Source organism: Delphinapterus leucas, chromosome 1 (genome assembly GCF_059928025.1).
Source record: "Delphinapterus leucas isolate spDelLeu-1000000601 "Yukka" chromosome 1, BTC_Dleu_Yukka2, whole genome shotgun sequence".
In the NCBI taxonomy this organism is placed as follows: Eukaryota; Metazoa; Chordata; class Mammalia; order Artiodactyla; family Monodontidae; genus Delphinapterus; species Delphinapterus leucas.
Window position 1 is genome coordinate 146,468,326 of NC_143129.1, and position 18,643 is coordinate 146,486,968.

Below are 18,643 nucleotides of genomic sequence, written 5' to 3' on the forward strand. Positions count from 1 at the left end.
CTAGGTACCACTTTCTTGTCGCCGGTCAAAGGCATGGCCACGGACCAGCTCTGTGGAGTTGGGAAATAGAATGTGGTGGGCCCTCCGTGTCCCCAGGGACATTGGTTTCAGGATCCACCATATGCAAATCCTCTGAAACTGAAGTACCTTATATAAAATGGTGTAACATTTGCATATAACCTAGGCACCTTGTCCCCTATTCTTCAAATCACCTCTAGAGTGCTTATACTAATACAATGTAAATGCTGTGTAAATTGCTGGTACTGGCAAATTCAACTTTTGCTTTTTCAAATTTTATGGAATTTTTTTTCTGAACATCCATAGCGGTTGGATCCAGGGATGGAGAGCCTGTGAATAAGGAGGGCTGATTGTATACATTTTTTTAAAAATACTTATGGCTGTGTTGGGTCCTCGTTGTTGGGCACAGGCTTTCTCTAGTTGCGGCGAGCGGGGACTACTCATTGCGGTGGCTTCTCGTTGCGGAGCACGGGCTCTAGGGCGTGCAGGCTTCAGTAGCCGTGGCACACGGGCTCAGTAGTTGTGGCTCACAGGCTCTAGAGCACAGTCTCAGTAGTTTTGGCGCACAGGCTTAGTTGCTCCGCAGCACAAGGTATCCTCCCAGTCCAGGGATCGAACCTGTGTCCCCTGCATTGGCAGCGCAGGCGGATTCTTAACCACTGCACCACCAGGGAAGTCCCTACATTTTGAAATCTATTTTTTAAAGTCCTTTCTCCTACACATCTGGCAACAGCACCTCTCTTATATCAGACCTCTGTTTCACCTTCTACTGACATTGGATGAATCAAATATCAAAACCACTTCTGATCTAGTAAGTACACAAACTGAACTGCTCAGCTTTCTTGTAACCTAAAAAGTATGGAGAAGACCCTTCTAACCTGCTCCAAGAAAGAAACCCTGAGAGAGAGTAGTGAATTAGTACTCTTTAGCTAATTTAAGAGAAAATATGTCTTGGAAAAGGATAGTTATTAAGAGTAGGAGGCTTGGATTTGAATCCTGCTTTGGAATGCCTGCTCAGCCACCTACTAACTTGTGAACCTTGGACAAGGTTTTTAATTTCTCTGAAGCTCAACTTCTCCATCAGTAAAATGGGATGAGAATGCCTTATCTCACAGGGTTAATATAAGGATTAAATAAGATAATGTATGTAGGGAGTTCCCTGGTGGTCTAGTGGTTAGGATTCCACGCTTTCATTGCCATGGTCCAGGTTCAATCCCTGGTAGGGGAACTGAAATCCCTCAGCTGCACAACAAAAAAAAAATAGAAAAAAAAAAAGATTATGTAAAACACATGAAAATGAGCAATGGAACAAGTCCTTGATAAGTGGATTCAAATGTTAAAGTTATTTTTCAAGTTCAAATAACTGCAAAATGCTTTCCTTTCACATTTATTCTTTTATTTAATCCTCATACAAATAGAAATCCCAGGCCTTAGGTATCTCCATTTTACCCATAGAGAAACTGAACTACCTGAGGGATTGAACAGACAAGTTAAATTTTACCTACCTGATGAGTGGAAAACCTGGGAGTCAAAATTGAGTTTTCTAAATCCAGATCCAATCAATATTCTTTTTTTAATTTAATTTTTATTTTAGATTGGACTATAGTTGATTTACAATGTTGTGTTAGTTTCAGGTATACTTTTTTAAATTTAATTTTTATTTTATATTAGAGTACACTAAATGGACTATTTCCTAACTTCTATCAACTCTCCAACACCTCTTCCCCCAACCATACTGTCAGTTTCCTCTTTCACTGAAAAAAGAAAAGAATCAGAAAGAACATTCCAAGCTCCCCCCATCACATCTACCCACCTACCAGTATAGGCTCTCTGTCTTTGCATTCCCTCCTATTACTATGAACTATTTATACCCTTATCTAAGGCCAACTCTGGACTTGTGCAATAGATCTCATCTTCCCTTGCTTAGTCAAAGACATCATCCAGCAACATCCTTTCCCCTGAATTATCATTTTTCCCCCTCCTTCTTGGATCATTCCCACCAGCTGATATTTTTCCCATAATTAAAAAAAAACACTTCTTTTGACCTAATTTCCCTATTCAGGTATTGCCCTCACATCTCTTCCATCCTTTAGAGCAAAACTTATCCAAAATGTGGTCTGCACTTGCTGTCTCCAATTTTTCTCTTACCATTTTCTTTCACCTCTGCCACTCTACTAACCGTTCTTGTCAACTTCAAAGTTGCTAAATTCAGTTGTCACTCCTCTCTCATTTGTTCAGCAGCATTTGACCCAAGTGATCATTTCTTCTTCCCTAAAATACTTCCTTCATTTGGCTTCCAGGATGCATCTTCTCTGCCGCCTCCCCCTCCTTGCCTTCTTCCTTCTTTCTTTCTCTTCTCCTCCTACCTCGTTGTCTGCTCCTTCTCATCCTCTTGATTTCTCATCACCCAGAGTTCTAAATCTTTGTGTACCCCCAAGACTCAGTACTTACATACCTCTTCTCTACCCATTCTCTCTTACTTGTGGTAATTTCATCTAGTTTCATAACTAAAAGAAATCTATATGCTGATATATCCCTATTTTATGTGTCTATCCTGTACCTTGCTTTTGAACTTCAGGCTGATACATCCAGCTGTCTATTCAACATATTCATCTGGTTATCAAAATAGCCTTATGTGTCCAAAAGTAAACTCCTGTTGTCCTCCCCCTGACCTGCTTTTCCTGCCAGTCTTTCCTTTTTCAGTATATGGCAACTCTTTCCTTTCAGTTGCTCATGACAAAAACATTCGAAATAATTTTTAACTCCTCTTTTATTCTTATATCCCATATCCTATCTCTTAGGAAATCCTGTTGACTGTGTCTTCAAAATATATCCAGAGACTCTCTATGTCTTATCTCTTCTACTGCTACCCTGGTCCAAGCCCCTGTCATAACCCACTTGAATTCTTACGATATCCTCCTATCTGGTTTCCCAGCTTCCAGCCTTGTTTCATTAAAATCTATTCTCAACATAGCAGCTAGAGTGATCACTTTAAACAATCATGTCACCCTTCTACTCAAAAGCTATCTCCAATAGCTTCCCATCTCAGGCAGAATTTAAAAATTCGTAAGGATGGTGCTCTATGAGGTTCTACATAATCTGTTCTTTCCACGCCCTTCTCTCACCTCATCTTCTGCCACTCTCTCCTTTGTTTATTCTACTCCAGCACTATTGGACTCCTTGTTACCCTCATGGATGTCTCTCTTACTTCCTTCAAGTTTTTGCTCAAATGTTGCCAAGTTTTTGCTCAGGACTTACATTAAACAGCAATCCTCACCGCCATCACCACACCCTCCCCATACTTCTTGTTCCTTTTGTTCTGCTTTTATATTTAACGTTGTCATGCTGTATATTTATTTTGTTTCTGTTTATCTTCTGCTCCCTCCCACTAGGAAAAAAATATAAGCCACGTGAGGGCAAGGACTTTGTTATCCCCAGGCCTAAAACAGTGCCTAACTTATAGAAGGTGGTCAAAAAAAAAGAAGGTGGTCAATAATATTTGTTGAAAAAAATACATGAAATGGCTACCTAGAAAAAATGAATTGTAGTTGTAAAAGGAAGTTTGTCTCCAAAGGTTGCAGCTATTCAGAGAAGGGCAAACTTTTGTGACAAATTTTGCCTCCACCTCTTCTTCCCCTAATCTCCTCTATGCCCATCTGCTACTTATTCTCCAGTTTTCCACTTCAATTTAACAGTTTCTGAGGATTTAGTTCATGCTCCTAATTGACGCATTACCAGACTCATCCCTTCCAGTCTCTTACCCACCTAAAATGAGTATTCTACCTAAAACACAAATCTGATCACGTTTCTCCCCAGTTTAAAACACTTCCATGGATCCCCATTTTCTTCAGAATAAAATCCAAACATCTTAGGATGGTTTTAGATGGTCCTTCATGATCTGGCTCCTGGTTACATCTCTAGTTTAAACCCTCAGTATTCTCATTATAACATTATGTACTGGAACTTGCCTGGTGGTCCAGTGGGTAAGACTCCGCACTCCCAATGCAGGGGGCCTGGATTTGATCCCTGGTTGGGGAACTAGATCCTGCATGCATGCCCAACTAAGAAGTCCACATGCCGCAACTAAAGATTCCGCGTGCCGCAACTAAGACCAGGCGCAGCCCAAATAAATAAATAAATAAATATTTTAAAAAATTAGCTACTGGGCTTCCCTGGTAGAGCAGTGGTTGAGAATCCGCCTGCCATTGCAGGGGACACAGGTTCAATCCCTGGTCCAGGAAGATCTCACATGCCATGAAGCAACTAAGCCCATGAGCCGCAACTACTGAGCCTGCGCTCTAGAGCCCGCAAGCCACAACTACTGAAGCCCACGCACCTAGAGCCTGTGCTCTGCACCAAAGAGAAGCCACCACAATGAGAAGCCCGCACACCACAACGAACAGTAGACCCCACTCGCTGCAACTAAAGAAAGCCCGCACACAGCAACAAAGACCCAATGCAGCCAAAAATAAATTTAAAAAAAATTAGGTACTGAAATTGTTTCAGTTCTAGAAATGTACCTTTGCACATTCATTGTTGTCCATGCCACCTCCCCCTACTAAGTAATTCCTATTAATCCTTCTGATCTCACTGAGATGTCACTTCCTTTAGAGAGCCTTCACTGACATGCCCCACCCTTTTCCTGAAAACTCTGAATAGGTAGGGGAAGGATAGTGCAGAAACATAGAAATTGGGAAGTTTCAAGAAATTAAACTTCTGAAATGAAATTAGAAAACCAGAGTCAAGATTTCTTTAAATCATGGTTGGATATCTTTAAGGACTTGGTAAAATTTCTTTAGCTTTGTTGGCATGAAGTATAGGGGAAAGATCATGAGCTCTGATGTCCGAAAAGCCTGAATTCAGATTCCATCTCCACCTTACCTTTGGGTTGTTACTTAACCTATGAGCCTCAGCTTCCTCTTCTGGAAAGTGAGCTAAATAAAGAATAATACCAAACTTGCAGAATTTCAAAAACTAAGAGATTGTCTAACACCCCATGTGTTATTTTTGTGTTCTCAAGTAGACAGGATGATTTCTAAGGGTCATTTGAAGCTCTGTGACTTCGAGCAAGTCTTTGTCTCTTTCTGGGCATCAGAAACACAGAGACTAGCTACTAAGTCTTTGTCTTATCTACGTCTGTAGATTCGGTTTATTTCTCCTACCGTAGTGATCAGCAGTAAAACCTGTATTATCATAGAAAAAGCCTGCTTAGGAAACAAAGAAACTGGAACCACAGAGGAGTACAAATCATCAATGGCCCTAAAGAAAAGGTTGCCTCTATTTAGGGAGGGGCAGTCTAGAGTTCAGAGAGCGCCCTCTTGACTAGTCTCCTTCTTTACTAACTTAATTAGTAAAAGGTAACACACTGAAGTAGTGAACTTGAAGAAAGAGAAACCACTCCTGGGGAACCAAATTAACTAAGAAAATGGTTCCCTAAGGCTGATCCAAAGACTCTTGTTGTCTTTATCACAGGTGGGCATCAAAATGAGTAAAATAAGGACAAGTGATACATATAAAACTACATGCATCCATTTAAAGTACTGTCCTTTATTCTGACATTATGTCTTCCTATTTATTGGTTTTAACGATTTTTTTTTTTTTCTAATGAACTTACTGTGAACCCTGTTGCGAGGAAAAACTCCTCTACCAACTTAGGTCCGATTGTTGGAAGTGGAAGGAGACCTGTAAATTAACTGAGAACAGATAAACCAGAGAAAAATTTATTACACACAGTGGAATATCCTACATAGAAAGTAACTCCTCGTACAGCTATGGGGAAACGTTTACATACTGGCTTAGTAAGACAGGGGAGTTGGTTTAGGGCTTCAAAGGATGGAAAGTTATGAGTGTTGTTTGTACAATTATTTGGAAATGTCCTGATGCCCAAGGTCAGTGCCTCTCTGATTGGAGACCTCCCTAGAAATGGGGTTTGTGGCAGCTGACTCTCCTAAAGCTCTATACTAGTTAGATAAGCCATGTTCAGATGTTTTCACATTGAAGTAATCTCTATCTATATCAGTTTCATGGGTTGTTGGTCTCGTTAGCCCCATTATTTGGGGGAGGAAATTTTCTCCCCAAATTTGTAAAATCTTATGTTTTATTGTAGGAGCCACTACAATAATGACACTGAGGGCCAGTGAGGTTGAAAATCATGAACTTGTAAAGCTGTCAATGTTCTCCATTCTCTGAGACAGGCCAAAAGTGTGCATGGGAACGGCCTTAATGGTTAAATTGGATTTGGGATTGTCCTTAATGGTAAAATTGGTTTTTCCCCTTTATAGCACAGTGATTAAGAGCATAGATTTCAGAGTCTGACAGACCTAAGTCTCATGTGTGACAATGAAACCTAATAACTTGTGACCTTGACAAAGTTATTTAATACCTCACAATTTCCTTATCCATAAAATGTAATGATTACCTTCTTTTTTTTTTTTTTTTTTTTTTTCTGTACGCGGGCCTCTCACTGTTGTGGCCTCTCCCGTTGCAGAGCACAGGCTCTGGACGCGCAGGCCCAGTGGCCATGGCTCACGGGCCCAGCCGCTCCGTGGAATGTGGGATCTTCCCAGACCGGGGCACGAACCCGTGTCCCCTGCATCGGCAGGCGGACTCTCAACCACTGCACCACCAGAGAAGCCCATGATTACCTTCTTTACAAGGCTGTTGCACGGCTTAGTTGAAAAAATATACACTAAAAAAAAATGCTTAGCATAGTGCTTGCCTCGATGTATTTTCTGACTGCATTGGAATGTACTGAATAACTAATGCTATTTGAAATTGTAGACCCCTTACAATAGAATTTGGCGCATAGTGGTAATTGATTGACCCCAAATCCTAAACTATAGTTGATCTGTTCCCATAGGTCTTGAAAAGAGAAGACTCTAAATCCATTGCTAGTACCCACAAACAATAATGTGGTTTATTTCATGAACCAGTTTCAGAGGGCTTTTGATTATACATTTGTCTTTTTATTCAAAGACATCACTACTGAGATTGTACAAAGCAGCAAAGATTCTTCAGAGTGGGGACGCTGGTGTTAAAGCAGTATCTAGGTTTAATCTACAAATTCCTCTACTTACTATCTGTGTGATGTGAGGCAACTCATTTGACCTCACTAGGCTTCCCCTCATTTGTAAAATAGGGGATAATTATCTTCCCTTACAAGATGTTTGAGGGTTAAATACAGCACTTGACTCATTACTCATAATATATCCAGTTTCGAAAGGGCTTTATTTAAGACTGAATTGATGAGACCAAGAATTAGGTAGAAAATGTGTTTGGTAACTCCTTAATCTCCACATTCAAACATGACAATCACACTCTAGATATGTCATTGAAAATAGTTCCTTTTTTTTTTTTTTTTTTTTTGCGGTACGCGGGCCTCTCACTGTTGTGGCCTCTCCCGTTGCAGAGCACAGGCTCCGGACACGCAGGCTCAGCGGCCGTGACTCACGGGCCCAGCCGCTCCGCGGCATGTGGGATCTTCCCGGACCAGGGCACGAACCCGTGTCCCCTGCATCGGCAGGCAGACTGTCAACCACTGTGCCACCAGGGAAGCCCCAAAACAGTTCCTTTTGTAATGTGTTTTTATGTAAAGTAACAGGAGAGCTGAGGGCTTTTTTTTTGTTTTTTTGTTCTTAGCTCTTATTGCCTCATCACAGTCTAGGAGAGACACTCTTTAGTGACAGTCCTTGACTGAGTCATTGCAAGATGATTTTAAACAGCTGTCATACTGAATGCACAGGAGTAAGCCATTCATCTGCAACATCTGGCCACTGGTATGATTTCCCCAAACCTGCTGTGAAGTCTGGTTTCTGGAAGCCAAGAGCTCAGTCAATACGCCCACCCTATGACTTGCTCTTTTATAGGCTGAATTTTCAGACTGCATTAGAATCTTAAATTATAAAAAGACAAAAATGATTAATGTGAGTGCTCATGGTTTCTGCCATTCACCTACTCTTCTCAATGTGAGGAGTTATGCAGTTACTCAGAGCTGTGCACTGGAGTCTTATGATGCAGATTAAGAATGGGGAATAGGAGATGGAAAGATAGGAGGAAAGGAAGAAATTTAAATTTAGCCAAGAGACTGGGTTGATCTACATAATAAAAACTGAGAAAGGGTGGGGGAGGGGAAGAATGTTGGAAGGTTTGATTTTGTCTTTTTTTTTTTTTTTTTTTGCAGTACGCGTGCCTCTCACTGCTGTGGCCTCTCCCGTTGCGGAGCACAGGCTCCGGACGCGCAGGCTCAGCGGCCATGGCTCACGGGCCCAGCCGCTCCGCGGCATGTGGGATCCTCCTGGACTGGGGCACGAACCCGTGTCCCCTGCATCGGCAGGCGGACTCTCAACCACTGCGCCACCAGGGAAGCCCTGATTTTGTCTTTTTGAAGATAGGCTATAGACAACACAGCTCAACAACTTGTTTGGTTAAATATTGGCCAAAGGTATTTATCTTCCTCAGTATGTATGGCCCATAGTAATACCATGTTAGTATTGAGTGAATTATTGGAGACAATAAAAGGTTAAGAAAAGCTGGGCTTCCCTAGTGGCACAGTGGTTAAGAATCCACCTGCCAATGCAGGGGACATGGTTTCAAGCCCTGGTCCGGGAATATCCCACATGCCGCAAAGCAACTAAGCCCGTGCGCCACAACTACTGAGCCTGTGCGCCACAACTACTGAGCCTGTGCTCTAGAGCCCGCAAGCCACAACTACTGAGCCCACGTGCTACATCTACTGAAGCCTGTGCACTCTAGAGCCTGTGCTCTGCAACAAGAGAAGCCACCGCAGTGAGAAGCCCGCGCACCGCAACGAAGAGTAGCCCCTGCTCGTGGCAACTAGAGAAAGCCCGCGCACAGCAACTAAGACCCAACACAGCCAAAACTAATAAATAAATAAACAAAAATAATAAATAATTTTTTAAGCTAATAATTATTATAAAAATTATAATAAAACTACTATTAAAAACCCTATCACTAACACATCTAATCTCATGTTTGTGTATTAGTGAAGCATTAGTATTTGTAGTGATCATTCATTAACAATTCTATAGCATCTAAACACTAATGCTGCCCTACACCATCTGTAAGGATGGTCAACTTCCACTTCTGACCATCTGGCGCACATTCTTTTCTGTACCATTCATTTGATGTTTAATCACATATTCCCTAAGAGCTAAGCAATCTCATGCGATTATGCAATAATAGGGGGAGAGGGGGCCCATTGGATTGTAAATTTGGAAATAAGAATTGTAATGCAGAGTCTGTTACTGACTTGCTGTGTGATTTGGGCAAGGTCATTTTACCTATGACTTAGTTTCTTCAACTATAAAAATGACGTTTCTGAAACTAAAGTCACTAAGAATTCTTCCTCGTCATGGGGTTCTTATATTATACTTTGTTTTTTGGTAACCTCCCTCACTAAATGCACTCATACAATATATATTATATCAGTTAATTATCTCAATAGTTGTGTGAATGACTGTCAACCTAGATATGCTCTCTAGGAAGTGTTCTTGGGCTGTCTGATGGGTGCCCAGTCTGGATTAGGTATAGTCTCTGTGGCTTTATAACAAGTACCGTGGACTGGTCTGTAATACAATGTTATGTAGTATTTATCTGTTTATTTGACACTTCCTCTTCTCCACAAAACTGTTAAGTTCTCTGAAGGATTTATAAATTATGCAAGTTCCAGCACATAAATAGTACCTAGCATAGGTATTTAATGAAATGAATGAACGGAGTTCCAGGTCCTGCAAAAAAATTAGAAATTTCTGCAGTAAAACCACTGGCCTTTTCCAGAAAGCAACTGTTACAAACGGATGACCAAGGAATCTGAATCTTGAAGCATTAGTTTTAAATTTTAAAGCAAATGCCCAGAATAAATGTAGACAAGACACACTTTACATAAAATTTGTAACATTTATTTAGGCCAAAAAAAAAGAAATCCCCAAAACAAAAATCTGTATACACAACAGTAATACCTAAGTGATGTCCTGATTTAAAACACCATGATTCATGTACAGGACACTCCCATTCATCTGGCCACAGTAAGAACAGTGCCTTCAGTCCAGACAATTGACAGCCTTTGAAATGTATACACATTACACTTTCCAATGAATTTTTCATATCCTTTAAAAGGAGTTAAACTCTTCCATCAGAATTCAAGCAAAAGATAGCTTTTTCCATACTCACAAGTCAGTGAGAATTTGACAGTGGGAATTCTACAAAAGTCAGGGATTTAAAAATTTTATTCTTACAGATTATCTGAAAGTATAAATCTTGACATAACATCCTCCCATTTTTAAATGCTCTCAAGAATTTCCTGCTTTTATGAAAGTATGTCTCAGCTTTCATTAGCAAAGTAGCTTCTTGCTTCTAAGCTGATTAAAGTAAGCTTAAAAGAACCCAATTTGAACAATTTTCCAAAATAAGTTCAAAATTAAGCACATATTATTAATGAACTACATTTATGATTTCTCATAATTTGATTAATTTGGATTTTCTAAATATTCTCAATAGCCATTCTATCTAGCTATGCAGTTAGGTTGTGCTGTCCAAAGGAGCTTTGCTTCATCCAGAGAAACGAGAAATAGCATTGATTTTCCCATAATTTACCCAAAAAAATTGGGGGAGGGGGAGAAACAGGCAGAGAAAGTTCTCTCTTAGGCTATCAATCAGTTAACATAAGAATGTCTTAGGTTAAGATTTGGAAACCAAAGAATGCATAATTAGGAGTGTACATGTCACACAAAATCTGTGAAATACTAAAAAAAGATAAAGCAGTTACTCATTTAAAGCACACTCAGCAAAATTTCCTATCATACCGCTATTTTCACCACTGGATGAAGTCTGGATTTGCATTATTACTTAAATAAACAGTTCGTGAGTTAATACAAAAAATGAAAAATGTGTCAATACAAAGCAAATGGTAAAATTTAAATATCCAATATCCACACAATCATTTGAAACTGCTACAATGGATTTGAGAGGGAAACCATAAGTTTGCAAACCTCTCTGTAAGCTATCTCGGAACACTACTCTGAAGCCCTAGCCATATAAAGCCCCCAAATAAGTAACATACAGATGAAACTGCCCACGTCAGCCAACAGTATGATATTGCCTTTAACTTACACCTTCAGTTTAATAATACTGCTTATCTCAAGATAAAAGTTGCACAATAACCAAATAATGTAAACAGACCATTAGAGGGCAGGAAAGGGGTGGGTTTCAACATATACAACAAAGTAAGTTTATTTTCCTGGCTACTCATGACCTCTTTTCAACCTTGGGTATTGCTGCACCTTGTTCTATGGGGGGACAGGGTGGGGTGTCAGGCATTTTAAAGCACTAAGCCAAAACCATGGTTCATTAATCGATTCCACCCTAATTTAGCACATAATGAACCATAATAAAATATGTTTTCATCAAAATGTGCTCCAAAGGTCTAGATGATGGCCCAATACTATCTTGAGCATGGCATAATTTAAAATATAGCCAAATGAAAGTGACTGGGGAGAAAAAGGGCCAACTCAAAAGGTCCCACTAGCAAGATCAACTTCCTAGGCTGGATATACAGCACTGATATTTTAAAACATGAATCCTTGATTCTTTGGAAGCTTGCAAACAAAAGATATCATGAAATTAAATTCCCATAGTTGCTTTGTGGGATTCATCTCTACCTTGGGTAATTCACTTAAATTGACTAGTGCCACTAAACGGCATTTCTGTCCAAGGGTGAGGAGCGGCAATATTTAAGGTCAATTCCTGGATCTGTGAGTCTGATATGACTTTTTTAATTCTCAACTAAGATCAGTAACCACTGAGTCCTTGGCCAGAGAGTAAATTAACCCCTTATTACTACTTGATTTATGTTCCTTTTCACCTGCAAAAGGAAAAAATGATTTTTTAGAGTATAAAGAGAACAGCAAAACTGACTTGATGGAAAGAATGAGATACCCTAATTATTTTTGCTTTAATTTCAGACTGTTCTTGTTTTACTCAATAAATTTACACATGCATCCTTAGAGTTTAAAAAGTCTAATTCCATTTCCTTTTTCCTTTAGTAGATCTATTTCCTTTTTCCTTTAGTAGATCTAAACCTTGCTGTTGCTTGTGGACTGATGTAGTGATAATCTGCAATATCTGAGCACACCAATGATTTGAGAAATGAGTGGTTCAACCCTAGTCTAAATTGTGCTTGAAACAGCACCTCTAAGCCACTGAAGAGGTAACCCTTGAAGGCACCAAGTTCTGTTACATTCTAGTGTACAAATGCAAATGGGAGGCCTAATAGATTCTTTCTGTAGAGACAGGCCAGTTACACCTCATAATTTCAATTTTTATATATATATATATGTATATATACATATACATATATACTGTATTATAGCCAGATTCAAGACCTTATAGACAATTCAGTGCCATAATTAGGTACACAATTTTAAGAGCCATCCCAACCACAAAGGCACTAAATTTTTTATATATTTGGGATGTGCCTAATTATTTTGCTTTTAAGATTCAAAAGTATCTGGCCATTACCAGTGCTCAAAGTAGCAAATTTCAATTTCAATTTAAATATATTTGAGTCTTCATCTATCAACAAGTTATTCTGAGTAATGAAGGGATTTGTTTTCCATACATTTTTAGCCATTTTTGAAAACAATTCATAAAGACAAAAACCTAGGATTAGCCTAGAAGGAACATGTACTTTTGTCTTGAATAGGATACAATAGAAACTTGAAGCCAAACTTCTCAAATAGGCTTTTCCTTAGCTACACAAGCTAGAAGACCTAGAAATGCTCTACATAGCTAGCGACTCCAAGCTTTTGTAGGCCATCCTATTTTCTACATTTTGCCTTAGATATTTAAAACCCAGAAAAGGGGGGAAATTTTTAAAAGATTTTCCATTTCCTCTGAAATAGAAATAATCTGTGAAAATTTATCTCACACCTATAAAAATTCCTTAAACTGGTTAAGTCAGAATTAACCCATAATTTAATATGGTTTTTAATGATTCTAAATATCTATTTTCATTTAGTTTAAGTTTTGACTCCTGTGAAGGAGTACCAAATAATTCAAGTATGACTACTGTGATAGTGGTGTGAAACGTGTATGTCAAAAATATTATCAGCATACTAATAAGCCAGCTCCTTTCTAAATAAAAATGCTTCTGAATAATCACCATGATTTTAAACGTATTATTTAAAATCTCTATTGAAAACATTTTGGCCATCTATGAAAAAGATGCAGTCATCTAAGACTGCAGGTTAACTTTATTCACAAACTAAAATTTAAGGTGGATACTCTGGTTTCTCTTCAGATCGTATAAATCTTTTGCCTTTTTTTTTGTTTAATGAAAAATAACTCTCTTGGTGACTTGCTGCCTCCCAACTGCCATTATTGACAACTGATTCTTTACTGTAACAACTCTTAAAGGAAAGGCAACTGTCTGAAAAATAACCCATCACAAAATATTTCCTTTTATGCACTGCAACTAGAATCATTACATTTAACAATAGTCTAATTCTTCTTGTTTACTTTTGGCAGTGAGATGTGGATATCCTTCCCCAACATGAAAATATTAAGATACATGTAGTCTGAAACAAAAGAAAATTAACTTCTCATGGCAAAATCTACTGTTGTTAATTGTATTTTAAGTGAGCAGGTAATACCATGTGTAGTCTCTATTCCACTGAACAAAATGACTTTGAAATAGAGGGAAAAGGATGGTCTGTTTGAGGAAGAGACGATTTTTGTAAAATTCACATTTTCACAACAATATGACATAAAGAAATTCAGACAGTTAATCTCTAACGCAGAATGCTGTAATATTTTAAACTGTGGTGCTTGGGGAAATATTTCTAGAGAGTAACCAGCAGTCTGTGTAGGAAGCAGCAGCCCATGCCTCCAGGAATAAATATGAAGAACAAGCTACTGTGCAATGCCTCAGGAGAGGTGGGCCCCAGAAGATTAGCCAGTCCCAGTTTAAAAACTATATACCACAAGAGCAGACCTTTTCCCAGTTCCTAAACTCTATTTTCCCTTAGTAGTTTTTCTTTTTAATATATTTTCTGCCAGCCATCCTAGCACCAGCCAGTGAGTAGCTTTCACAAGGAGAGGACTCAGATTTCCATTCTTTCACACTAAGAAGGACATCTTATAAAAGATACACAGACAGAGAATAAAGGCATTTTATACAGAAGCAATATAAAATTTACAACTGAAGCAGTGCCAGAAATCAGGTTAACAGCTTATCTGAAGCTGCAAATTGACTGAAGGGACTTTAAGATCAGAAAAGTCTGGCCTAAGGGTCCGTGCAAACTTCCTCATAAAACTGTAGAATTTTAAGCACAAGTAAGTTCAAACACTGAAGGATGTGGAAATTTTCCTAAAAGGCAATGATCAAGGAAGAGACTCTTCTCATCTGATAAGTTAAAAATCACAAGACAAATCAGAGACTGTTCACATGGGCAGTACTGTACATTATCAATCCCATACTCACTTTATGACTCTTGTTGCAGAAACCCCCAAAACATCAGAGAGGGTAAGATATTCCAAGTGAATCTATCACAAAAAGAATTTCTGTGATTCAATTATCCAATTACCTATAGCTATCAATTTAGTCTGGCCTGGGGCTGCTTTTTACAGGGAGGTGGTCTTCCATGGCGTACAATGTGTTTCTCTAAGCTGTCCAGGATGGCCACAGCAATCTGTTGGACATGAGGATCAGTCTGTTCATGTTCTTTGATGTTGTATAAATGCTGCAATCCTCCTTCCTCAATCAGCATGCTGCAATACCTTGAGGCTGAAAGAAAACAGGAGAAAGACCTTTCCTTAAAAAACTTAACTTTTTTTGTGGAATAATTTTATTTTTTTGCTTAAATTTAAGCTGTTTTGCTATTGCTCACTAACATAAGCTAGAGCTTGAAAAATATCTCTGTAATGATGTTATGCCTACACTACAAGGCCCACACATAGATCATAGATAATACACATACCATTTTATATATATATATATAATATATATAAAAATCATAACCATAAGACATAGACAATCTTCTTTGACCCCCAAATCATGAGTAAGATGGGTACTGTTACACTTTTATGCATTTCCTATGTTAAAAAAAAAATTTAGGGCTTCCCTTGGGGCGCAGTGGTTAAGAATCCGCCGGCCAATGCAGCGAACATGGGTTCGAACCCTGGTCCAGGAAGATCCCACATGCCGCGGAGCAACTAAGCCCGTGCGCCACAACTACTGAGCCTGCGCTCTAGAGCCCGTGAGCCACAACTACTGAGCCCACTCGCCTAGTGCCTGTGCTCTGCAACAAGAGAAGCCACCACAATGAGAAGCCTGTGCACCGCAATGAAGAGTAGCCCCCACTCGCTGCAACTAGAGAAAGCCTGCATGCAGCAACGAAGACCCAACGCAGCCAAAAATAAATAAATATTTAATAGCAGTCATATTGTACATGCAGTATTCATTCTTTTTAAATATTTTTTTCCTTTTGCCTTTTTTTACACATGCCTTTTAAAGTTTTTTTAGTTTTAGTCATATTTATTTAGTCATATATAAAATTTATAAATAAAGTTTATTTTTTTAGTTTTAGTCATAAAGTCTAATTTACACACAATAAAACACACCTAATTTAATCTATAGTTTTATGAGTTTTGCCAAACGTATACACTTGTGTAACCACCAACACAATCAGGATATGGAATATTTTCAACAACTAAAAAGTTTCCTTGTGCACCTTTGAAGTCAATCTCCCCTGCACCCTTCATCCCAGGTAACCACTGTTCTAATTTCTGTGATACAGACTTTTGCCTACAACTTCATATAAATGGACAGCATGTAACCTTTTGTGTCTACTTTTGCTCAGCATGATGTTTTCGAGATGTTTCCAAGTTGTTACCTGTATGTAATCTTTTTTTGTTGTTCTAAGCTGAGTATTCCACTGCATTGAATACGTCACGTTTTTAATGGACATTTGTTGGATGTTCTCTCTCCCTGAGCATTTCATTACAATGACTAAAAATGCTATAATCATTCTTTCACAAGTTTTTTGGGAACTTTTCATTTCCTGGATCTTGAGAAAATACCTAAAATGATGAGCAAATGCTAAATGTATGTTTATTTTTTTATTTTATTCTTGATTTTTATTTTATTTTTTTATACAGCAGGTTCTTATTAGTTGTCAGTTTTATACACGTCACTGTATACATGTCAATCCCAATCTCCCAATTCATCGCACACCCATCCCCCCCCACCACCACTTTCCCCCCTTGGTGTCCATACATTTGTTCTCTACATCTGTGTCTCAATTTCTGCCCTGCAAACCGGTTCATCTGTACCATTTTTCTAGGTTCCACACATATGCATTAATATACGATATTTGTTTTTCTCCTTCTGACTTACTTCACTCTGTATGACAGTCTCTAGATCCATCCATAAATGTATGTTTAACTTTATAAGAAATCACCAAATTGTTTTCTGAAATGGTTGTATAATTTTTCATTCCCATCAGCAATGAATGAGAAAGTTGCTTCATGTCCTCATCAACACTTGTCATTGTCCACCTTTTTGATTATAGGCAGCCTTCCTAGCAGGTGTAAAGTGGCTTACACCTCACTGTGGTTTTAATTTATATTTTCTAATAACTAACGATGCTGAACTTTTTTTTTTTTGCCATCATGACAGTATCTTTATTTTTTTAATTTTATTTATTTATTTTTTTGGCCACGCCCTGTGGCATGCGGGATTTTAAGTCCCCCGACCAGGGATCAGACCTGTGCCCCGTGCAGAGGAAGCATGGAGTCTTAACCACTGGACCACCAGGGAAGTTCTGAACTTCTTTTAATGTGCTTATTGGCCATTTGTGTATTTTCTTTGAAGATCCTTTGCCAATTTTTAAAGTGGGTTATTTTCTTTTTTACTATTGTGTTTATATATTCTGAAAACAAATCTCTCATCAGGTATATAATTTGCAAATATTTTCAACCGTTCTGGGAGTCGTCTTTTCACTTTCTTGATGGTGTCCTTTAAAGCACAAAAGTTTTAAAATTTTTTATTAAATCCAATTAGACTACTTTTCTTTTGTCACATGCTTTTGGTGTCCTATATAAGAAATCACTGCTTAATCCAACATCATAAAGAGTTATACCTATGCTTTCTTTTAAAAGTTTTATATGCTTATGTATATGTAAATGTAGTTCTTATACTTAGGCCTGTAATCCATTTTTGAGTTAATTTTTGTATATGGTATGAGGTAAGGGTCAAAGTTCTTTCTTTTACATGTGCCTACTCAGTTTTCCCAGCACCATTCGTTTAAAAACCTGTTCTTTCCCCACTGAATTGTCATGGCACCCTTGTTAAAAATCAATTAACCATAGGTGCATGGTTATTTTTGGGCTCTCAATTCTATTGCATTGATCTATTCAACTATCCTAATGATGCTGAGCATTTTTCATGTGTTTATTTGCCATCTGTAAATATTTGGTGAAAAGTCTGTTCAACTCTTTCGTCCATTTTCTTGTATTCTTTTCTTATCATTAAGTTTTGAGAGTACATGGTATATTCTGATCACAAACGCTTTATCAGACATGTGATTTGAAAATTTTGACCCAGTATGTGCACTGACTTTTCAATTTCTTGACAATGTCTTTCAAAAAGCTGAAATCCTTAAGTTTGATTTGTTCATGTCCAATTTAGCAGGTTTTTCTTTTTCTTTTTTTTTTTGCTGTTCTGTGTGGCTTGCGGGATCTTAGTTCCCCAACCAGGGATTGAACCCGTGTGCCCTACAGTGGAAGTGTGGAGTCTTAACCACTGGACTGCCAGGGAAGTCCCTAGTTTTTTCTTTTGTAGATCATACTTTTGTGCATATTTAAGAATTTGATCTCAACAGATGCAGAAAAAGCTTTCGACAATATTCAACACCATTTATGACAAAAACCCTCCAGAAAGTAGGCATAGAGGGAACTTACCTCAACATAACAAAGGCCATATATTACAAACCCACAGCCAACATCATTCTCAATGGTGATAAACTGAAACCATTTCCACTAAGATCAGGAAGAAGACAAGGTTGCCCACTCTCACCACTATTACTCAACATAGTTTTGGAAGTTTTAGCCACAGCAATCAGAGAAGAAAAAGAAATAACAAGAATCCAAATCGGAAAAGAAGAAGTAAAACTGTCACTGTTTGCACATGACATGATACTATACATAGAGAATCCTAAACATGCTACCAGAAAACTACTAGAGCTAATCAATGAATTTGGTAAAGAAGCAGGATACAAAATTAATGCACAGAAATCTCTTGCATTCCTATGCACTAATGATGAAAAATCTGAAAGAGAAATTAAGGAAACACTCCCATTTACCACTGCAACAAAAAGAATACAATATCTAGGAATAAACCTACCTAAGGAGACAAAAGACCTGTATACAGAAAACTATAAGACACTGATGAAAGAAATTAAAGATGACACAGATGGAGAGATATACCATGTTCTTGGATTGGAAGAATCAACATTGTGAAAATGACTCTACTACCCAAAGCATTCTACAGATTCAATGCAATCCCTATCAAACTACCAATGGCATTTTTCATAGAACTAGAACAAAAAAT

The 18,643-nt window shown here is 38.3% G+C and overlaps 1 protein-coding gene across 3 annotated transcripts in view; it reads right to left on the bottom strand.

Annotated features, from left to right (window-relative positions):
• Positions 1 to 9,919: 9,919 nt before the first annotated feature.
• ZYG11B (zyg-11 family member B, cell cycle regulator) overlaps positions 9,920 to 18,643 on the bottom strand; it is a 78,084-nt gene continuing 69,360 nt past the window's right edge. For 2 of the 3 annotated variants that reach the window (XM_022575704.2, XM_022575703.2), the window contains one exon: positions 9,920 to 14,818. In XM_022575704.2, the coding sequence (XP_022431412.1) occupies positions 14,628 to 14,818 (191 nt within the window). In that variant the 3' untranslated portion in view covers positions 9,920 to 14,627. The remainder of the gene's footprint in view (positions 14,819 to 18,643) is intronic. The other variant, XM_089922535.1, reaches the window with a different exon arrangement.